The sequence below is a fragment of the Psammomys obesus genome, unplaced genomic scaffold (genome assembly GCF_907164565.1).
Source record: "Psammomys obesus unplaced genomic scaffold, mPsaObe1.curated_primary_1811, whole genome shotgun sequence".
Taxonomy (NCBI): Eukaryota; Metazoa; Chordata; class Mammalia; order Rodentia; family Muridae; genus Psammomys; species Psammomys obesus.
In genome coordinates, this window is record NW_026596166.1 from 4,645,179 (window position 1) to 4,668,881 (window position 23,703).

Below are 23,703 nucleotides of genomic sequence, written 5' to 3' on the forward strand. Positions count from 1 at the left end.
ACGAGTGTGTCCCAAAGTAATCTAATTTTTAAAAATAATTCTGCCAAGTCAAACAAAACACTTGGCTTATAAGCCACTGTTTTGTTAGAAGACAGAGTTGGGAGGCAAGATGGGATGGCCTTGCATGCAGAGAACCCAGGAGCTGTGGCCAACTATATGCCAACAAGGGAAAGGCGGGCCAGTGGGTCTGCTAGCATAGGCCTCACACCAGAGTCAGTCTATCTATTATCACCTAACCACAGATCTGCTGTCAGAGCTGGTTATGGTGACAAGGGTTAGCTACAAGTCACCTGTAAACCTGGACATTATCACCAGCGGGGGACATGACAGTCTAAAATATATCTGCTTAAAGAAGAACGGGCAGAAGCCAGTACATGAACCGCACAAATATCCACGTTTCTGCTTTCAAAAACAGACAGACAAAAACACACAGTTAAAAATAAAATGAATCTTAATGCTGGGTGGTGCAGGAGCATGCCTTTGATCACAGCACTCAGGGGCGGAAAGTTCAAGGCCAGCCTTGCCAACAGAATGAGTTCCAGGACAGCCAGGGCTACACAGAGAAACCTTATTGTTAAAGAAAAAAAAAAAAGTTTAGATACTTTAAGTACACATACAAGCCAGAAGTAGCAGATCCCTGAAGATAGAGTTATGGGTGTTCATGAACTGCCTGGTGGGTGCTGGGATCAGTCCTTAGCCCTTAACCACTGAGCCATCTCTCCAGTCCCAAAACAGAAAAGGGTTTTGTTTTTGTTTTTATATATAGTCTTACTAGGGAGCCTTGGCTGGCCTATAAGTCACTATGTAGACCAGGGTGGCCTTGAACTCATAGAGATCTGCCAGCCTCTGCCTCCAGAGCACTGGGATTAAAGGCCTGTGCCACCACACTTGGCAGGTTTGGGTCTTTCACTGCTTGCTTAGTAAATAGGGACTAGTATTTAACACCAAAACCCAAATGAAAGATCATTTGTCCTGGTGGGTGGCAGTGTAGGTAGTTCCCAGCAGGCTCTGGTAGGATCTTTTACACAAATGTTCCTGTCTTCTGAGACTCCCGAGACAGCAAGAATGCAAAGTAGCATTTCTACGCAGGCTGTGGGAAAGAACATCCCAAAGAGAAAGGAGCTTGGCCAGCAGGGTGAGAAGGTTTAATTCCAGACATCCTGCCTTAGGGACCATTATAGTACAATTGCCACACAAATCATTAGAGCAGCAATCTCAGTAAGATAGTGATGGTTTGCTGAATGCAACACCCCAAGACTGGTCATGACCGGGGACACAGAGAGGAACTCCGGAGCCTAACTGTGACATCAACCTGTTTTCCAGAGTCAGTTTGTAAAGGCAAAAACCACAATTAGCTCATAAAGGGGGCAAATGCTGAAACAGAATGGTCGCCTCTGACTCAAGTTATTTGACTAACAAGCAGTTCTAGCTGACCTTGAAAGTGTGCCTGGCAGCTGGGGCCAGCTGTGCTTGTAGTTGGGGAATTTCTGGAAATAACGAGGCCACAGAGTTTCTCATTGAATGTAAGCATAGTTTATGGTCAACCTGACCTTGTGCAGAGAGTCTGTACAGATTCTTTTACATCAGCAACAAGCTGAGATGATATGGCTGGTGGGCCTTAAACTAAACAAAACAAAATGGCTATACTTATGCCAAAAGGCCCAGGCCTCAACAGTAAGCCCTTCAACTCTCTTGGGAGCTCTTTTCTTACTTTCCCTTAATAAATTTACATTTACTCTATTTATTCTTTGTCTACATTTCAATATTTTTGGGTTTTTTGTTTTGTTTTTCAAGATTAGGTTTGTCTGTGTGTAGCCTTGGCTGTCCTGGATTCTCTTTGTAGACCAGATTGGCCTCAAACTCAGAGATCAGCCTGCCTCTGCCTCCCCTGAGTGCTGGGATTACAGGCGTGAGCCACTGCACCCATCTTAAAGAAAAAAAAAAAAAAAAGGATACACAGACACACACACACACACGGTTTCTCTGTGTAACAACAACCTTGGCTGTTCTGGAACTCTCACTGTAGACCAGGCTGGCCTCAAACTCAGAGATCTGCCTGCCTCTGCCAAACTCTTTTTGTAGATCAGGCAGGCCTTGAACTCACAGAAACCTGCCTATCTCTGCCTCTCATGTGCTGGAATTAGCTGCCTGGCTCAAATATATATATATATTTTTAACTTAAAAAAGATTCTTGCTGAGTGGTAGTGCACATCTTTAATCCCAGAAGGCAGAGGCAGGTGGATCTATGTGAATTTGAGGACAGTCTGGTCTACAGAGTAAGTCCCAGGATGGACAGGGCTACACAGAGAAACCCTGTCTCAAAATAAAACAACTCCCACCAAAAAACAAAAACAAAAACAAAAAAACCCAACAACAATAACAAAAACCCTATATACCTCAAAATGACTTTCTAAGGGGAAAAAATATTTTTTTTAAAGACAGAGGCTTATAGCTGGGCATGGTGTTGCACACCTATAATCCCAGCACTCAGAAGGCAGCAGCAAACAGATGTCTGTGAGTTCAAGGCTAGCACAGTCTACAAAGTGAGTCCAGGACAGCCAAGGATACAAAAAGAAATGCTGTCTCGAAAACAAAGAAAAAAAAAAAGACAGTCTCATGTAGCCCAAGCTAGCCTCAAACTTACTGTGTAGCTAAAGATGACACTGAACTCCTGGTCCTCCTACATCTGCCTGCCACAGGCTGGGTTTACAAGTGTGCCGCCACACCCACACTTTTTAGAAAGAAGAATTAAGGGAAGTACAAGCAAACAAAGGCAAAGCCAAACAGATCACACAAAACAGAACAGCCCCCTAGAAGAATTATGCTCTCACCTAAGAACCAAAACAAGGTAGTTCTGACACTGGCAGAACCCCCTGGGCCATGCACACAGTGTTCACCCTTATTCCTGGGGCAAATTTCACCTCCAAAGTCAGTTCTGCCACTCACTCAAGAGGGGCCAGTTTGCCAGGGAGCCATCCCTGCTGATCCAAAGGTCCAAAGCACAGGCTATTCTTGTATTCTTGATTCGGATCCTCCTTCCTCAAAACACTGACAGGCTCACAGCACAAGTCCAGGCCCATAGGTCACTTTCATACAGAATTGACATTCATGCTCATTAACCTTGAGCCCAAAGAACAGAAACCTCCAGCTTTCCTCCCTGCTCCGGTTTTCCCCCGGCACTTCCTGATCCTAATTTATCAGGTACACATAGCCATTGGTCAGCAAACTCTGTGAGGGTTAGAGATCTGGGCTACTTTATGCGCTACTAAAGTCGTAGGCTTTGACGATATCCTGACAGAGAGAAAGCACACAGATACTGCTGAGTAAGTGGATAAATGCCCCAAAGGACACACAGCTGTCTACCCCCAGGCATCACCCTCCCTCAAGTTCCAGGATAGTATGGGTCACACAGTAAGACCTCCTGCCCTCCAAAACCAAAACCAAAAGAGGCTGGGCCTAGCGGCTGAGGGCTATAGTTTTAGCTGAGAGGTAGAGGCAGAGGATAGCAAGTCTGAGTCTTGCCTGGGCTACAGAGCTGGTTCCAGGGCAGCCAGAGCTATACAGAGAAACATTGTCTTGAAAAACCAATAGATAGACAGACAGACAGATGACCAAAGAGATGATAGCTCAGGGGCAAGATAGCTTTGGTCTCTAACACCAGGCAGAGGGGAGGATGTCTTTTGCCTAGCAAAAAGAAAAGTGTGGACAACCTCCGAGCTCTACGTACCTACAGCTCAACCTGCTCAAGCTGAGAGAAAACCTCTGGCTGACTGAGCCAGGCAGGCCATCTCTCCATCCAGAATTCTTGTTCTCTGAGAACTGTCAGTAGGCATACCAGCTCCTACAGTCAAGCTCTGCAGGAAGGTCAAGTGACAAATGGCCACCACAGGAATATAATGAGTTTGATTCCTGGAACCAGGAGTGGGGGTGGGGGTGGAGGGGCAGGACATGACCGACCCTACAGAGTAGTCTTTTGGTTTCCATATGTGCACCATGGCACAACTGGATCAGCAGTCACACACACCCAATGATAAATTAAAAGAAAGAAAACTCTTGCGGTTGGCTGATACACTCAAAAGCAGAGCACTTGCCGAACAAGGTCGTAGGTTTGAATCCCAGCACCCACCAAACGAAAAAAAAAACTTGCAACTATGTAGTGGCACATGCCTGTAACCCCAGCATGCCAGAGATGGGAGGCAGCAGGGTCAGAAGTTCAGAGATATCCTACACTACATAGCTAAGTTCAAGGCCACAAAGAAAGAAGAAAAAAGTTGTTTGGAGCCAGGCACTGTAGCTCAGGCCTGTAATCCCAGCACTCAGGGAGGCGGATACAAGTGAATCTCTGTGAGTTCAAGGCCAGCCTGGTCTACAAAGCGAGTCCAGCACCACACAAAGAAACTCTGTCTCAAAAAAAAAAAAAAAAAAAAAAAAAAGTAAAGAAAAAAATTCCCAGCACTTGGCAGGCAGAGGCAGATGGATTGCTGTGAGTTTGAGGCTAGCCTGGTCTACAAAGTGAGTCCAGGACAGCCAAGGCTACACAGAGAAACCCTGTCTCGAGTCCCCCTTCCTCCAAGAGAAAGTTGTCTGTAAGCACAAAGAAACCTTGGTCTTGATCCTGGTCCCTCTGTAAGGGCAGTAAGAACTCTTAAACGCTGAGCCATCTCAGGTGAACCGCATTGGTAGGTACTGGCCACTCCTCAAAGAAACAATGTAAAAAGTTAGCTTGTTAGATTCTGATCTTGCAAGGTCCCACCCAGTCCCTACAATTCTAAAACACATTCCCAACAGAAACCTGCACATTAGAGTGTTCCCCCAGAAAAATGTTCCACACACAGAAATACCTGGAAGAGCCAGGCAAGGCGGTACACACCATTCATTAGTCCCAACACTTGGGGTGCTTATGAACTTACTGAAGGTCGCTCTTAGGACATTAAAAATTCTTTTGGAAGGCATTGCAGATGCCAGGCAAGTCCTCTACCTCTGAAACAATAGCCACAACCCCAAGAGACAGATGGATAAAGAGAACGTAGACATACTGTGGAATGGTACTCATCCTTGAAAGAGGAGATCTTGTCACCACATGGGTGGAACCAGAGGGCATTATGCTCAGGGAAGCAACCGTGACGCTGCAAGGAAAATGCTGTATAATCTCACTTACAGCGAAGCTACACCCAAACGGATGGCTAGAGAAGAAAACAGGGCTGGGGGGTGGGGGGGGGGAAGAGATGGGGGAACCAGATCAAAGATTACAAAGTCAGAGACCGGTAAGAGTAACAAGTTGGGAGCTCCAAAAGACTGTGGGTAATCAAAGGATACTGTATCCAGGATTGTGCTGAGTAAGTTTATTTCAAAATACATAACTACCCATGCATCTACTTCACTATAGGAACCATATTTACTACCTATATGCATCCCATAATATGTGACCAACCTCAAATATACATACTAATTTTTTTACAAAAATTGCTAAAATTATTTATGTGCATTTATAAGCATATGCCATGCCTGTGCAGGGGTTCCCTTAGAACTGGAGTGTGATTACAGGCAGTTGTGAGCGGTCTGACCCGGGTGCTAAGGACTGAACTGAGTCCTCTGGAAGTGCGCTCTTCACCTCCCCCCCTAGCCACCCTCCAGCCCCCCACATTAAAGTTTAAGAAAGAAAAAAAAGCCCAATGTAGTGGTACAGATCCGTAATCCCAGCGCTTGGAAGGTGTGAGCACTGAGGCAGTAGTTCGAGGCCAGGCTCGGCTACAGTTGAATTAAAGGAAAAAGCACTCAGGTGACTGTATTTTGATTTCTAGTCCAAAAAACCTTCCTCGCCTTTGCGCAAGAATTCACCATCTTTATTTACATTTCTCCTCTTTGTTCACCTTCCCAAATTGTCGATGAAGGATTACTCTGCCCCAGGGTAGATTTCACCATCATTCCCTCAAAGCTTCCACTGACGAAGCCAAGGGTTTACTGGGCACTTACTATTAGCCAGAGCGGTTAAAAAGTAACCAGTGATACCTAAATGTAAGAGCAACCTTCAATAAGGTCACAAAAACACACCTTTCTCTCTCCCCTCACAATCATCATTGCCCAATACTCACTCTCCCCCCCCCCCCCACAAAAAAAAAAAAAACAAAAAAAACACGCGCCCAACCCCCCCCCCCCCCCCCCCCCCCAAAAAAAAAAAAAAAAAGCAAGGAATGTGGGCTCAGTTCCCAACTCTCTCTCCCCACGAAAGCAAAAGGGTATTACTCTCTGGGAGTACATTCGGCAAACATTTCCACCAGTTAAGCATTCAAATGTGCAGGGCCGGCCCAGGTGGGGTCAAATGGAATGTGGAACCGAATCAGCACGCAGGAGCCAAACCAAAAACTTCAGTGCCAAGACGGATAGGTGGTTACGAGAGCATGGAGTATGAGAGGGTGTGCGGCGCTTGCGTGGAATGTGGGACACCTTGGAAGCGGGGCACAGACCGGATGGAGAAGAAAGTAAAAGATGGGGGGAATGCGTTGGATTCTAAGAGACCCTTTAGGCAGGGGGGTGGTGGCGCACATCTTTAATCCCAACACTTGGGAGGCAGAGGCAGGAGGATCTCTGAGGTGAATGCCAGCTCGGTCTACAGTAGTGAGTTCCAGGACAGCCGGGGCTCTGTGGAGAGAAACCCTGTGCCAAAAAAAAACACAACAAAAAATTTAGGAAAAAGACCCTTCATCACTAACCAACCGTGACAACTCTTGTCACAATCGAATCACACCAAATTACAAGACCAGCGGCTACGCTGGGTTTCTGGGTTCTGACTCTTCGGGCAGCCCAAGTCTGGGCAGAAAGACGCCGGCAGCTACGCTTTTGAGAGCTAGGTCAGGCCAGGACTTGCCGCCAAAACCTAGGAACGCAGCCACCAGGCAGCCGATTGCAATCACACACTGGGCCGGGGAGGTGTTTCTCTAGCTTCAGGAAACCGATCTTCAGATTCGAGAGGCCGTGTCGGTGTCCTCTCTTCCCACCATCTGACTGTGTGACGGGCACCTCTCCTGCGGAGCCCAGAAGCCTGGGGACCCCGCACGCCCTGCTCTGAGCCAGCCACCCCTATCAGCAAGGGCAGGTGCTTACGCGGAGATCACCTTCCCGTTCAGGATTCCCGCCGGTGCCATGGCCTTTACTAGTCTGCCGCCCACGATCAACACCAGCAAGAACCAGGCTCCTGCCCCTCCGCGCGCGCTCCGGACTGCACGACCCACGTGCTCAGGGACCTCCTCGGGGAAACTCGGCCACTGCGCTTGCGCCGCGCTTCCTGAAGCCGAAGGTGCGCAGGCGACCCGGAAGGACGTCGCGAGCCGCGGACGGCGGAGGCCCGGGAGAGAGCTGTCGGAGGCTGCAAGGAGGACGTCGCCGAAGACTGGCTGGCGGCTGTGACTGGCTGCGGAGAGAGCCTGTGCAGAGCTTGTCTCTGATGGGCCGGGAGCGTCCCACCTCGCTTCTAGCCAATCAGAGGCCGTGTCTAGGGGGCGTGCTGACGGGGGCGTGGTCTGGCCGGAGCCCGGGCGGGAGCGAGCCTGTCTGAGCAAGTTTCTCTGAGCGAGGTTACAGGGTTGCTGTGACAGAGTCGTGTGCGTCCCTGTGTCGTGGCGTGATCTTTTGGATCGTCCCGGCTTCTCTGGGCAGGAGCTGTTGGGGGCCTTAGGCTAATTGCGGGTGCTGGACCCGGAGCCTGTGATGCGGCTTTCTCCACTTTGTTAGGTCCCGAGCTTTGGGGTAACTTTGCCTCACTGTAACCCCCCTAGCTGGAATGAGGACATCCTAACGAGGCAATTATGTCCCTCCCGGTAGCCGCCTGCCGAGAAACAAAAGCATCCCAGGGAACTGAATTTCCTCCTGGAATCTCGTGCGGGGAGAAGCTGCTTAGTGTCAGCCAGAGTGGAAACTTGTTTCTGGGAAAAAGATTTCACACAGATCACCTTGCAGGACTGAAGCCTAGACAGTGATGAACGGGACACGCCTTGACTTTAACTGTTCAGCTCTGTATAATTCTGACTATTTAAACCTTACCCTCATATAAGGACCCAGAAGATAAGACTTCTCTTTGTCCTTCTTCCCAGTGTGGCCACTTTGAACAAATCTCCTTTTTCTGTTACTTACCATTACTTGTTTAGTTGGCTTGTTAAGGATGGTGGCCAACTTTGTCTATTAGATTGTAAGGGCCCAGGGTCTGACTGTCAACGCCAATAACAGCAGGGAATAGAGACAAGCTCTATAACCCAGCTTTCCGTCACTTAATAATCTTGGTCGAACCTGCTACCCTCTCAAGGTTGAAGCCCAGAGGCACGTTCAGCCCAGCAGCTGAGAGGGACGCCAAGCTGCAGTCTGGGGCGCCAGCCTTGTGGAGGCAGCAGGAGTCAGGATGAGCGCTCCTCTACTCTCAGCAGATCAATATTGGAGCAGCGACCACCCCGCTAGATGCCAGTAAGGCCGACACCCCTCTGCGCTGGCCCTGGTGCAGAAATGAGTTTGGGCATTTCCTTCGGAGCCTGGTGGTGAGAAGGGATCAAAGTCGCTGAACTGGCTTTGTTTTTTCTGCTGCTGGAACTGGGCTGTCTTCTTACCCTTCTCTGGTCGCAGTTTTCCCCACACAGTTCTAAAGGTAAGTCCTTAGAACGTCACCACATGGCTGTTGATTTATCTATCAGTCACTGTTAGAGTGGCTGTTTCAACGAACGGCGGGGACTCCCGCGTGGTTACCTTGACCTTTCTGTGCTGGAGTTAACCTAAGGCTCACATGCTAGGCAAGCGCTTCTCCTCATCAGCTAGGTTCCCAGCTCTGGGTCAGAGCTTGTACTGAACTTGATTTTTTTTTTTTTTTCCTCTAGTGTGTGTGTATTTTAGTTTGTGATTTTTACCTGAAACCACATCATATAGAGAGCTAGAAGATCTTTCATGTCTCATTAGCAGTTTAACTGAAGTATGATGTGCATATTGTATAATTTGCCCATCTTTAAGAATAGAAGTTGATGATTTTTAGTTTACAGTGTTTGCATTTACAGAGCTGGGCGACCATCACCATGATATAATTAGGAAATCTTCGCTGTCTTCATTGATGGTTGGTTGTTTATTTATTTAATTAACTTTGGATACCTAACCCAGGCCCTCGCCTATGGTTCAACATGAATTCTATTACAGCCCAAGCCTGTACTTTACTATTCTTTTTTCAAGACAGTTCTCTATGTAGTCCTGGGTGTCCTAGAGATCAATCTATAGACCAAGCTGGCCCCTCAAACTCACAGAGATCCACCTACCTCTGCCTCCCAAGTGCTTGGATTAAAGAAAAGAAAAAGGGGTAAGGGGAGGCTAGAGAGATGTCTCGGTGGTTAAGAGCATTTGCTGCTTTTGCAGAGGACCCAGGCTTGGTTCCCAGCACCCACACAGCAGTTTACAACCTCCTGTAACTCTAGCTCCAGGCAATCCAACTCCCTCTTCTGGGCATCCATATCACATCACACACAAGCTATACACACGAATACATACAATAAAAATGTTTAAATGTTTCTGTAAATTGCAGTTAGTGTTTCTATTGTATATTGCGTTTCAAAGAAGAATCTTACTAATTTATTACTAATTAATTACGAATTTGTGAGGAAGAGGCCCAAGCCCCATTTAACAGGTAGAGAAATGGTCTTAAGCCCGTATGCCTACCAAAACCTATGACCAGATTCGGCTCCAAACCTTGATGCCTCATCCCTAAGTCTATTGCCTTTACCATCTCAACAGACTGGTTTTAAGCTACAGTGTCTATGTGTGACATGTTTAATCCATTCACTGAGCAAGTAATTGTTGAACAGCCATTTCCTGCTAATAATTCTGTTCCAAATGCTGACAGCACCCTAGAGAGCCCAGTATCACAGTGAACTGTTCCTGAACCCAGCTCATATTCTAGTGAGAGTAGGGTATAGCCTGTTCTGTCAGATATTTTCCTGATTCGTCACTGTTTTGGCCACTCAATTAGATACCACTTTCAAACATAGGTGCTTCCTTCTGCAAACTGTCTTTACCTTCATTGTTTGGGATTAAAGGTATGTACCACCATGTCTGGATCTAAGCTTTCTTCCTTTCTTTCTTTCTTCCTTCCTTCCTTCCTTTCTTTCTTTCTTCTTCTTTTTATTTTATTTTATTTTATTTTATTTTATTTTATTTTATTTTATTTTATTTTATTTTATTTTATTTTATTTTATTTTATTTTATATTTTTGTACCTGATACTTGCTGTACAGCAGGCTGGCCTTGGACTTAGACCTGCTTGCCTCTGTCTCCTGGATTAAAGGTGTGTTTGTATTCCAGCCGGATCACACAGGTCTAGAAGGTCTTTGGATGTGATCTCATGCCAGGGCAACCATGTTACGAATTAACATTCTTTTATAAGAGGAGATGGGGAAATGATGGGAGTTGGTTGGTTTGTTTTCCATGGCTGAAGATTGAAGCTCACACGCCTACGTGCCAGGCAATCACTCAATACCAGTGCCCCATCCTCAGTCTAAGTGCTGTGCTTACAAGTATGGAAAGAGAAGCTTTTCTGGGCATCTGATGTGAGAGAAACCTGACTCAAGCAAGGGGCTTGGAATGTCAGAGAGAAAGCAAGGATCTGGCCTAAGCAACTAGGCAGGTAGAATTGCCATTTTAACTCTTCGGGGTGGAAGGCTCATGTTACGGGGATAAGATTCTCAAATCATTTAAACTGTTCTTAAATGCCTCCCGGACATCCAGTCCCTAGAACAGTTCAGTTTAGAATCCCAGAAGATTATCAGGGGAGATGGCCCTGTGGGTAACAACGCTTGTCATGCAAGCCTGACAACCTGAGTTCCAACCCAGGCCAAAGTAAAAAGCGGGATGCAGCGGCGTGCATCTGTAAACCGGCACTCGAGCTGTGAGAGACGGAGGCAGCAACCAGCAACTGGAGACGCACAGAGAAGCTGGAAGCAGCGGGAACAATGTGAGACCTCGCCTCAAAACAGCGGAAAGAGAGAACTGACTCCTGAAAGTTATCCTTTGACCTCCATGTGCAGGGTTGGTGTACACACACACACACACACACTATCTGAATGTAATGCCAGCATTACAGTAAGGCTGTAATGTAAGGCTACAGTACCTTGCAGCGTCTCTACCTTGTGCTGCAACAATTCATCCCAGTGTCTCCTGGAGCATTTTTAAAATTTGTTTATTGTAGGCTTAGTTTTTTTTTTTTTTTTTTTTTTTTCAAACACCTACTTTATTTAATGTTTGGAAACACCTCTACCTCCCTTCCAGCCTCCTGACCTCAGGTGGAGAGATGGAAGAGAAAAAGAAGCTGAAGGTGGTGTGGACAATAAAGAGAGGCAGAACTGGAGATGCGAGGGTACTGAGGAACAGCCTGATGAGAGTAGGTGGCAATGCCACCTAAGGCCACGGTAAGGTCCTGGTCCGTGCTGCCACCAAGAGCCATGTCAGGGTCTGTGGTCCTGTAGCAGCAAGGCTCTGTTAGCAGAAAAGAGCAGGAGGTTTTTCCAGGTCTGGGCTGCTATGTGGGGCCATGCTGATATGGAAGGGCGGTGCAGAGCTGGCCCCACTGGTTGCCTGAGCATGTTGGGAAAGCTGGTTCTGGCAGCAAGAGAGCGGAAGAGAGCTGACCCCACCCATCCCTCGCCAGCAGCAGTACTCAGAGAACAGCCTCCCCGCCCCCACCTTGCCCAGGAAGGAAAGAAGTATGGACCCAGTTGTAGGAGTTATAAGTAAGCTGGCCTAAGAAGAGTGGTGAATGGGCAAGGGAGAGATGCCCTCCTCCCTCCACTTCACTCCTCACCACCTGTGGCAGGCTGGAGAGCTGGCCCTGAGGTCATGAGAGCAGGAGAGCTGGCCCTACTCCTCACAGGCTGTAACACTCAGGATAGCAGGACCCAGCACCTCACCAGGGCAGCACAGTAGAGCTGGCCCTGCTGGCATAGGTGAACTGGCCCCAAGGGCATAAGAGCAGGAGAGCTGGCTCTGTCCCTTGCCAGCTGCAGCAATAAGTGAGCTGACCAGAGCAGTGTTAGGGAGCTCACCCTGGTGGTGTGGGTGCCAGAGAGTCAGTTACTACTCAGCCCCAGGGCTTTGAGTGGGCCCACCCCAACATCTACCCCATCCCTGAACCGCTGGAGTGCATGAAGGGCCAGGTCCTGCAGATACAAAACTGCAGGGTATCCGTGATATAGAGCAACGACGGGGTAACCAAGAGGAGGATCCAGTCCTGGTGAGGATCCAGTATTGAGAGTGTAGCAGAAGCCAAAGCCCTGAAACCAGACCAACGTCTCATTGCAATGAAGATTTACAAGTAAAGAAGTGTGGACAAAAGGGTATATTTTGTGATACACTGTGATACATTACAGCTTCCACGATGAGATTTTTCTTTTCTTTTGCAGAGGAGGCTGCAAGGATGAAGGGCATGTACGAAAGGATGAGGAGATGAGTGGGACTGAGAAATTCACAAAGAATCAATAAAAAGTTAAATTTAAAAAAAGGCAAATGAGGATGTATTTCATAGAAAGAAAGACAATTCTGCAAAATACCAAAGACAGGGCAAGTACGTAAAGACTAAAATGACCATTTTTCTAAGGTTAGAAAGGCAAAATATTTAAAGGCTGATAATGACATTCATTACTGACACTGTATATCATTTTTGCCTAAGCCCGTTTTTAATTTCGTAATATCTATCAAAAATTTAAACATAGCATGGTGGCACATGCCTTTAATTCCAGCAGTTGGCAGGCAGAGGCAGAGGAATCTCTGTGAGTTCAGGGCCAGGCTGATCTACATAAGGCGTTCTAGGCCAAAGCTATGTCAGTGAGACCTTGCCTTAAATATATATATTTAAATGTCAGGGTGAAATGATGCATGCTCTAAGACCAGCGCTTGGGAGGTGCAAGGTTGGTCTCAGCTAAACAGATTTTGGTGTTACTAAATATATATCTAAATGGGTAATTATTTTGGTTTTAAGCTCTAAGAACTTATCCCACAATGATTTGACACAGAAAGATGTATCTATGAAGGCATTATTAGTCAGAATATTAATTTTAGTAGTAAACATAAAGCCGTCCATCATAACCTATCTCTTTGCTAAAGACATAGTAGATACACATGTGAAGACAGATAACATATGTGTCACACACTATATAGATGTCTCACATGCCTGAGCTTTTTTTTTTGAGGGGGGGGAGGCAGGTCTCATATAGCCCAGGCTGACCTTGAACTCGCCGTGTAGCTGAGGATGGCCTCCAGCTTCTAATCTTCCTGCCTCTATCCCCTGAGTGTTGTATTTATAGGCACGCCACACACCTCTACTGGCAGGATGATGTCATCTTGGGTGGCAGGACGGATCTTTGTCTCTGCCAGTTCAAAGAATGAAAAGTCAGGAAAAGCAGGGTCTCAGGATTCAGGCGAGTTTTATCAACACTGAAAGCACAGGGCCTCTCTGCCTCCTAGGAAACCCTTCTACCACTGAGCTACACCCAAACCTCAGAGGGTTTCATTTTAGAAATTTTATAGAGAAAATGTTGTTTCTCCGGGTTTAATTATCTACTACTGTCATTCTTGTGAATCTTAATTTCTTTCTGCCTAATTTTTATTATACATAAATAAAGACAGTGGACAGTCATTTTTTTACCCTAAATTTACATTTGAATGGCCTTATAGCTTCAAAAATATTTATGCCTAGGATGTACCCTCAAATTAGAACTTAGAATGAGATCAGACTATCAGTATTATTTGATATTTGAAGTATATTCTTGGCTGTTTTGACATCAAGAATATACATATATTAGGGACAAACTTTCTCTGCTGTGAAAGTATTTTTCCTAGAATAAAAATTCCAGTTTTTGAGATAAATCATCTTTTCCTTAGGAATAGTAGGTAAAAGTTTCATTTTCTATCCTATTAGGGAATCAGATGTTTTATGTATATAATTATATGATGTAATTATATAATTTACATATGTACATATATGTATATATTATAATTATATATGTATATAATATATTATATTATAATTATATATAATTTACATATGTACATATATGTAAATATGTTTTATATTTATATACATTTTACATATATGTGTTTATATATCTCTGAACATATTACATATATATATGAACATAACCATTTGATCTTTTCTAAGAATGTCATTAAAGCCTCCAAATACAATTTTTTTATGTTTGATGGAGTGGTGTTTGTCCATTATGGTAGGCTCATTTTCTTAAGCATTGTTTTTTGTTTGCTTATTTATTTTTTTATGTTCACTAATACTTGGTGAAAATGCTTCGTGCTTTTGCTTCCTTAGGGAAATAGTCTCAGCCTAACTGCCGCTTTGAGAGGGTTCTGCCTCTTTTGCTCTCTATGATGTGTTCACCTAGCAACGGTTTCTGTGACATGCAAACATTCTATTGGCAAATTGTGCAGGACACTCACTCATTTGGGTGTCTCCTGGGAATCGATTTTGGATTTGGGATGTTTCTCTTGATCCTGATATGGTAAAACATTAAAAAAGCTTTGTTCTCTCTCCTAAGTGAGCCACAGCAGGCTATGTCTTATGTGTAAGAAAGTAGGACACACAGAGTGTGAGGGTGGGATTTTCAGAGTTGTAGAAAGTAAGCTGTAACCTTAAATAATCTTAGATAGAACTCAATGTCCATTAAAAAATTTTAATTACATATGTGTGCATGTGTAATTACCATGGTGGTCAGAGGACAACTTGCAGGAGGTGTGTGGCTATGTGTGTGCATGCCTGTGTATACAGATACACAGTACATACATCATGTGGAGGTCAGAGGACAACTTTCAGGGGCTGTTCTCTACTGCCAGGTGAGTCCTAGGATCAAGGCTCGGGTTATAGGAGTTCGGCGGCAAGGAGCTTTAACTGGATGACCCTCTCATTGGCCTTCATCCTTCTCTTGAACCTCCATAACAGAAAGACTTAAGTATTAACCAGGCCCTCTGAGTGCCCTTACGTGTGTGGCCTGCTGCTCTAGGGTGTCCTCATCCAAGCTAGCACTATGCGTCACACAGTTTCCCTGCTTCTTTTCAAATCTCTGCGTGCTTATGTCAGTACTTTGAGTAAGATTCCATGAACCTGAGAACATGGGACTGGAGAGATGGCTCAGTGTTGAAGGACCTCATTTCTCTGAGGGAGGACCCAGGTCCAATTCTCAGCCCACGTATGGTTCTTCACACCCTGGAACTCCAGTTCCAGAAAAACTATACACATTGTATATACAGACACCTCGGGCACACACACACACACACACACATACACACTAAAATAAATATTGAAAAAGAGTATTGGAAACACCAGCCCAGACCCTGACCTCCAGTAACACTAACACACTCAGGGACCCTGATTTTAATCCTTAAAACTGAAAAAATAAACAAAAAAGTAACATAGGTTACATTTACGCTATTCTTTGGACATAAAGAAGCTCTATAAACTATTGTATACACATTATCAATTCATTTATGAGTTTTTATAGGTTGGTTTTTCTTGAATCCTGTAGTTAACATTTTTGATGGGTTGAAAACTTAAAAATGAGGGAAATTCACAGGTCAAAGAACTATGACTCAGATATAGCATTAGGAATGACGTGTATATGTATATATATATATATATACATATATAAAACATATATTAGAAATATATAATTAAAAATTAAATGTATAATGTAATGTAAATATAGATATAATATAAATATATAATATAATATTTAATAGATATAATATATAATATAAGTATTTAAAAAAGAATATATTCATATATCTCCAAATGACACTTCAACTATTTTATGTTCTCATTAGAAACTAGGTCCACATTGTCTCCAAGAAACAAGTTCAGCAGGCAGCCCCTTCTGAGGCCTGACTGAACACTGAGACCACTGAAACCTTCAAGACATCTTTGCTTGTTGGCCCTGGGCACGCCTCAGCCTCTCCTCCTGAGCGCTGTGCGGAAATCCCCTGGGAAGCATCGGGGTGACCACCGGTGGACCTGTTTCATGCTTCCTGTGCCTCCAGAATGTCAAGGCCACCCCAAACTGTAAGTCGCTCGGATCCAGGGAGGCTTGCTCATAGCCAAAGCACCGAGGCCTGTGATTCCAACCTGTTAGAAGCCAGGCCCCGATCACATCTAGCAGCTCAGGAAAACGTCCCAGTGGTGAGTTGGACTCTGGTGCTTTGTTTCCATTCTGAGAAGGAAGGAAAATATTGTTTGGGTACTGTTGAGAGCTAGTCAACAGTAGGGAAGGGTTGCTTCTGGCTGCCCATTTACTGGGGCACTTAGCATTTCTTTGCTAGAGTACAATACAAAAGATAAACTCAGGGGCCTGTTGACAGAGTTCAGCAGATTAACAGTGTTTATGGCACAAGCCTGATGGCCTGAGTTTGATTCCTGGGACCCACAAGGTAGATGGAGAGAACCAAGTCCCAAAAGTTGTCCTTTGACCACCATATGAAAGTTGTGGCACACACTTGATCATACATGCAAAAACAAATGTAAAACAACAACAACAAAAACCAGAGGTTAAATAATATTCCATTTTTTTGTTTGCTTTTTGAGACATGGTCTCTCCCTATGGCCCAGGACCCTATAGCCCAGGCTAGCCTCCCATTTATGTCTCCTCCTACATCAGCCTCTAGAATTCTAGGATTGCAGGTGTGAGCCGCCATACCTTCATCTTTGATACTTGAGACTGTATACATGACTGGCCTGACACTATCTAATCGGGCAAGCCTCACAGTTATGCTGACCACCCCTGCCTCTGTTTCCCTACTGCTGGAAAGACAAGTAGGCCATCATGCCAGTCCTCTCCCACTTACGTATTTAATTTTTTTTATTTACTGATGGATTGGTTGATTGATTGATTGATTGTATGTGTGTGGGGGTCAGAGGACAACTGTAACAGTCAGTTCTCTCCTTCCACCATGTGCTTGTCAGGGACAGAGCTCAAGCCATAGGTTTAGCAGCAAGTGACTTTACCTCATGAGCCATCTGGTATACCTCCCACTGCTGATTTCTAAGTTTAACTCCAGAACAAGAAAAAGTGAAACATATGGATCTAATAAAACCTCCAATAGGTTTTGGGGTTGCTTTTTTTTTTTTTTTTTTTGGTAGTTCAACTTACTACTGCCCATTACTCAATCAAAATGAAAGCCTACTACAGAGTATCTCTGACCTTACTGTTTTGTAGTTTAGGAAATCCCACTAGCGAGCAGCCGCAAGATTTAGTGGCACCACCAGATGGCCCAGCTCTCCTCTTCTGCCCTATGGTGCTGCTGGGTTCACAGACTTCATTCAGGACCTTAATGGGGATTTTTTTTTTTCTGGAATTTAAATATCTTTCTCAGAACAAATGATGGCCTTCCATTGACGTTTTTAAGAGCACTGAAACATCCAGTCTTTAGCTTATTTACCGCTAGAGCAGCGGCTCTCAACCTTCCTAACGCTGCGGCCCTTTAATACAGTTCCTTCTGTTGTATGACCCCAAGCATAACATTTTTGGTTGCTACCCCCATACCTGTAATTTTGCTGTCGTTCTGAATCATAGTGTAGACATCTGATGTGCAGGGTAGGAGTTTGGCGCAAGCCCGGGGTACAGGAGACTCTGTTTCAAAAAAAGAAATTTGGCGACATTCCACTATCTTATTACACGTAGTCTGTTTGTTACACCTCATTTGAGCATGACAAAAATCTGCTTGTTTTTTTTGCATTTTGTTTATTTTATTTTTGCATGCCTTTCCTCTTTTCTATTATCTTAGAAGTTATACAATATATGATATTATTTCCACAGCTATAAAGCTTTTACTATTGAGGTAGATGTGATCAAAACACATTTTATGCCTCTATGAAATTCTCAAACAATAGTTTTATTATATTAATATACATATACACTTAGCATAGTTAACTAAAATCTTTACTAGTCATTTAAATTCTTTAGTACTGAACTTTTGTAGTACTTAACTTCTTTTTATGTTATTAATCTATGTCCCTCTAAAAAAAGAAATTTCTGCAGGGCACGATGGCACACACCTTTAATCCCAGCAATGGCGAGGCAGAGGCAGGTGGATCTCTGAGTTTGAGGCCAGCCTGGTCTACAGAGTGAGTTCCAGGAGAGTCAGGGCTACATAGTGAGACCCTGTCTCTAACTAACTAAGTGAATACAAAAAAAATTATAAAAAGAAAGAGAAGAAACTGCTTGTATTAATTGCTTTTCTATTGCGATAATACAATATCACAACACAAGGTGACTTACGGAAGAGTTTATTTGGGCTTACAACTCCAGAAGGTTGAGTCCCCTCATGGTGGGAGTAACGGCAGCAAGCAAGCAAGCAGGTCCGACGTCAGGATCATGTTGAGAGATCACATCTCAACCACAAACGCAGAGCACAGGTCCGGCTGGAAGTGGCAAGAGGCTTTAAACTCGCACAGTTCTTGCAGTGAGGTTCTTCCTCAGGCAGCCCCTTCCCATAACCTCCCCCAACAGGGTCACCAACTGCGGACCAAGTGTTCAGATGCTCGAACCTAATGGGATTGGAGGAGCCTTCCTTGTTCAAGCTACCACACTGTTTTTCTGGTGTGTGTGTGTGTGTGTGTGTGTGTGTGTGTGTGTGTGTGTGTGTTGTGTCTGTATGCTGTATGTTTGTGATGTATGTAATTTTGTGTGGTAGATGTACACATGTGCCTGTGAGCGGGCAAGCCTGCTCCTGGGCCAGCAGAAGCCTGAGGAAGGAGTTGGATCCTCTATCACTCTCCTCTTCTGAGGCCGTGTCTCTCTGAACGCAGTTGCTAGGCTAGAAGCCAGCAACCTCAGCATTCGCGTCTCTTCTGCCACCAGCCCTGGAGATAGCCACTGGGCCATCCCTCTAGCCCAGGCTTCTTCTTGTTATTGCTCAGTAGCTTTAGTTTCTGCCACAGATATTACAACTTAGTACCCACGTGGTATTCTAATTTCTTCTTCTTTTTATACTCCCTCCCCACCCTTTTGGTGATATCTGTGGTCCAGGTTGACTGCAGACTCACAGCAATGCTCCTGCTTCAGCCTCCCAAGAGCTGCGATTACAGGTGCCAGCCACAGCACGCAGCATGTCTGTTCCCTATTCTTGTTTGTATTTCACACTTGATAAGTTTGCTTTCTTTCTTTGTGGAGTGCATGAGAAGCTTTCTAAAGTACAGACATATTATAGTAAACTCAGTTTGTCTACAATGTCTTTATTCCGTTCTCAATCTTGAAAAGTAATCTGGGTGTGTATTCCAAGTACCTGGGAGACAGGAGGGTCACAGTTTGAATCCAGCCTAGGCTGAATATCTAGACCCTGTCTCAACCCAAACACCCAGACATAACTTAATTCAGTATGAAAATATGAAAGTATGAAAGTATGTTTCCAGCTAAGTATGAACAATATGAATGGTCTCGAAGATGCCACCCAGTCTGTTTATAATGTAACTGTGAGAGTCTGAGACCAGCTTCTGCCATCCATGTGAAACCCACAGGCGCAGCCAAATGTGCCTGTGATTCCAGCACTGTAGAGACAGGCAAAGGTCACCCACTGGGTGAGCAAAAAGCAGCGAGAGATGACAGCACCTAAGGAAACACAACACACACACACACCAAAAAGGAAAAAAAAAAAGAAAGAAAGGAAAATATGAAAATTTATACTTCTTAGAATGGATGAAACATGATACATTTAAAAAAATACATTAAAAATACCATTCTGCTGTTTTCCGCTCTCTGTGTTAGTAGCAAGAAATCACTCTGATTGTTGTTTGTAACTGTCTCGTGTCTAGGCTGCTCTCAAACTCACCATATAGCTGAGGAGGGCCTTGACTGTCTCATCCTTCTACCTTCACCTCTGGAGTGCGGGGATTACAGGTGTATGTCACCATGCCTGGTTTTCCATTAGCTACCTTTTTCTTCTCCTTTTTGAAACTACTTTTTCGTTTTTAAAGAAAAAAAAAAAGTTCCTTTTACATTTTAATGTGTGCGCGCGTGCGTCTGTGCGTGCGTGCGTCTGTGTGTGCGCACACGCATGAGCATAGGTCCCTTCAGAGGCTAAAAGAGGAAGTCAGATCTCTTGAACGGGTGGTTGTGAACCACCCGACTTGGGCGCTGTGAACTGAACTTGAGGCCTCTGGAAAGAGCATCAAGTGGCCCCTAACATCTCTGCAGACCCTGGAAACTACTTGTCTCTTTCTTTTTAGATTGATTTTATGTGCGTGAATGTTTTGCTTTCATGTGCCCATCTGGTACCACATTTGTGCCCGGTGCCCTTGGAGGTCGGAAGAAGACATACGGTCACCCGGAACTGGAGTTACAGATGGTTGTGAGTCACCGTGTGGGTGCTGGGAATTGAACCCAGGTCTTCTGCAAGAGCCACAGGTGTTCCAGACTGCGGAGTCGTCTCTCCGGAAACTACTTTTAGACTTATTACCGTGCATGCATTTGTGTGCATGTGTGTGAAGTGTATGTACACATAAGCCTCCATCTGTGTGCATCTGCAGACGTGCTTGGAGGTTGGAAGAACATGTTGGGAATCCTCCTCTTTGGGGCAGGGCCACACACCTGCATGCCAGAAGAGGGCACCAGATCTCATTATAGATGGTCTTGAGCCACAATGTGGTTGCTGGGAATTGAACTCAGGACCTCTGAAAGAGCAACCAATGCTCTTAACCTCTGAGCCATCTCTCCAGCCCACTTGTGGGGTTTTTTGGTTTGTTTGTGTGTTTTTTTTTTCTGTCTAGATGGGCAGCCAGCAATCCTCAGAAATCCCCCTGTCTACACCCCAACCTGCCTGGTACGGGCTACAGGTGTGTTCGGGACCATGATTTGCCTGCTATGGGGGGTATTGGAATCCGGACTCTTGACCTCCTGCTTGCCCGCTGAGCCTCTCCGCAGCTCTCTCTAGAGTTATTAGACACACATGGAAATGTCTCCAGGCGCTGTGTGTATGTTGTCTGGATTCCTGTCCCCTCAGAGATCACATGGCACGGTTCACACAGGCTGCATTTGCTTCCCGATTGTAGAAACTGTCGACAGGGAAGTATTTGGTTTTGAGGGAGGTAAAGCAGATCAGCATGATTCTTTCTGTTCTCCTGCAAACTGCTGGGTTTGCTAGGATGGCACCTCAGAGTAAATATTCTAAAGCTGCTGCGTCCTGTTTGCAGCTTCTTGTTGTAAGAGTTCGCATGGGCCAAAACGTTTATGTGTTTGGATCTGCCCGGCACAAATTTAGTTAACTGACTGGCCATTTCTCTTTACAGGCGTGTTTTGATCCACCTCTTGAAGTGGATATGACCAGGAACCCAGCTGTATACAACCAAAAGGCAGCTGACCCACTCCATCCTGACCTTGCCAGCTTGTTGGTGAAAAACAAGACTCTTTTCTCGGAGGTATATGGATTAAGAAAACAAAAGTGGGGATTATGTCTTCCATCCATCAAAGTTAGGAGGGAAATTTCTGGCAACAGCACGAGGCATTCTCTTAACCCAGTTTCCTCCTCCTCTCCGTACTGAACTCTCATCTCTGAGGAGCACAGTTTGGATTCGTGGCCACCTTTAACACTGTGCTGAAGATGGCGCCTGGTTCAGTGCTTTTGGAGGTCAGCCTGTTGCTTGTAGAATACCGTGCTCAAGTTTTATGATACAGGGGCTAGAGAGATGGCTCGGCAGTGAAGAGCACTGTCTGTGCTTGCAGAGGACCCATTTTCAATTCCTAGCACCCACATGGCAGCTCTCAGCTCTCTGTAATTCCAGTTCCAGAGGATCGGACACTCTTCTGGCCTCTGCAGGCACTGGGCACACACACGGTACATAGCCATACATCCAGACAAAACAACTATACACAATAAAAAAAAAAAAAAAAAAAAATTGTAAGGGGAGCAGAGGCAGTCACCAGCATGAACTCAGTTGCCTGCTCTTTGATCACCTCCCCTTAGCAAGGTGGCCTTACTAGGTCACAGAGAAAGAGGATCCAGACAGTCCTGATGAGACCTGATAGGCTAGGGTTAGATAATAGGGGAGGAGGACCTCTCCTATCAGTGGACTAGGGGAGGAGCATGGGGAGGAAGTGGAAGGGATGGTGGGATTGGGAGGAGAGGTAGGAAGGGGCTACAGCTGGGATACAAAGTGAATAAACTTAAAATAATAATAATAGAAAAATTTAAGTAAATAAAAGATGTTGCCCCATAAGCCCCCCTCCCCCCCCGTGTGTGTGTGTGTGTGTGTGTGTGTGTGTGTGTGTGTGTACCTGAGGCTCTCCCCTAGGACCTTGCACATATAGGACTGAGATACACTGTGGGTCCTAAAATTTTTTGTTTTGTTTTGTTTTGGGAGACAAGGTTTCTCTGTGTAGCTCTGGCTGTCCTGGAACTAGCTCTGTAGACCAGACTGGCCTCAAACTTACAGAGATCCACCTGCCTCTGCCTCCCAGTCCTAAATATTTTTCATGGAAAGGATGAGTTCCCATTTTCAATGCCTCACGAGGCGGCAAACATCCGCTAGTCTTAGTTAATACTTGGTAATATCTGAGTGTATCACACGAACCACCTTTGTAGGAAATACCTCGACTTTCACTGCCTGCGATGAAGTCCGGGGAGCGACTGTAGAATTTCTTTAACTGAGCGTGACTGTCCTCAGGATTAGTCGGCTGAGACGGCCTTCTGGTAACCATGGCTGGAGACCCGCTGGTCTCTGTCTACGTGAAGGGTGCTGTACTATAGCTGCCTGCGTCTGTTCCACCTCTCTGTGATGACCTTCAAGCAGAATCCTCTGAATGCTCACCAACAGGCCAGCCTCGGATAAGCAGCTCTCGGTGTGGCTGCGTTTGCTTCCTGGGGCTGCTATAGTCAAGTATCAGACTGAGCGCTTAAGCAACAGCGCCTACTAGTGGTCATAGCAGCTAGAAGTATGGGCCAAGGTGTCAGCAGGGGTAGCTGCTCCTGAGATGTTTCTTCTTGGGTTGTAGAGGGCGATCTTCTCCTGGCATCTCTCTCCCCCAGCATCTGTGTTCAGGTTCCCTCCCTCCCCCTGCTCTCATCCTCCATCTCCTCCCCTTCTGAAGATTTATTTTATTCGTATTTATGTGTGTGTCTTTGTGTATGTCTGCGGACATACCTACAGGTGCCCCAGGGGACTAGGAGACATCAGAGCTCCTGGAGCTGAAGTTACTGGTGGCCGGAAGCTACCTGACGTGGGTGCTGGGGACTGAACACCAGTTCTCTACAAAAGCAGCGAGGCATCCCAACTGTGGAGTCATCTCTCCAGCCCCGAGTTTCCTTTTCTTATAAGGACACCAGCCAGGAGGCTGGCAGGATGGCACAGTGGGTACTTGCCTCCAGTCCTGATGACACGAGGTCCGTTCTGGGCCCCAAACAGAAGGAGAAACCCAACCCTACAAACTGCCTTCTGGTCACCGTGTGCATTACACAGCACATGCACATGTGAATGCGTGCGCTCACACATACAAATTAATATTTTTTTTGAAAAAAAAAAAAAAAGGACACCAGGGACCACCTTAATGATGATATTTTAACTTAATTACTTGACTTAAAAGTATCACATTATGAGATATTGGGGATTACAATCCCAATATAGCAGCTTGGGGGGATACTTAAGTTGTTCCTGTAGAGGAATGTTCATTCAGAACATGGCTGCTCTGGCAAGAGATCACAGCCAAAG

General features: G+C 45.4%; 2 protein-coding genes across 10 annotated transcripts in view; one reads left to right on the plus strand and one right to left on the minus strand.

Moving 5' to 3' along the window:
* LOC129667641 (uncharacterized) overlaps nt 1-12,437 on the minus strand; it is a 33,303-nt gene extending 20,866 nt beyond the window's left edge. Inside the window, exons 1-4 of the mRNA XM_055595312.1 lie at nt 12,378-12,437; nt 12,131-12,240; nt 11,358-11,473; nt 7,102-7,645 (exon numbers count right to left, since the gene is read on the minus strand). Coding sequence (XP_055451287.1) covers nt 7,102-7,645; nt 11,358-11,473; nt 12,131-12,240; nt 12,378-12,437 — 830 coding nt within the window. The remainder of the gene's footprint in view (nt 1-7,101; nt 7,646-11,357; nt 11,474-12,130; nt 12,241-12,377) is intronic.
* Nucleotides 7,587-23,703, plus strand: part of LOC129667689 (coiled-coil domain-containing protein 170-like) — a 42,833-nt gene continuing 26,716 nt past the window's right edge. For 2 of the 9 annotated variants that reach the window (XM_055595354.1, XM_055595362.1), the window contains exons 1-5: nt 7,587-8,629; nt 11,283-11,422; nt 12,413-12,573; nt 15,837-16,188; nt 21,289-21,417. In XM_055595354.1, coding sequence (XP_055451329.1) covers nt 16,051-16,188; nt 21,289-21,417 — 267 coding nt within the window. In that variant the 5' untranslated portion in view covers nt 7,587-8,629; nt 11,283-11,422; nt 12,413-12,573; nt 15,837-16,050. The other 7 variants (XM_055595358.1, XM_055595355.1, XM_055595363.1 and 4 more) reach the window with 7 other exon arrangements.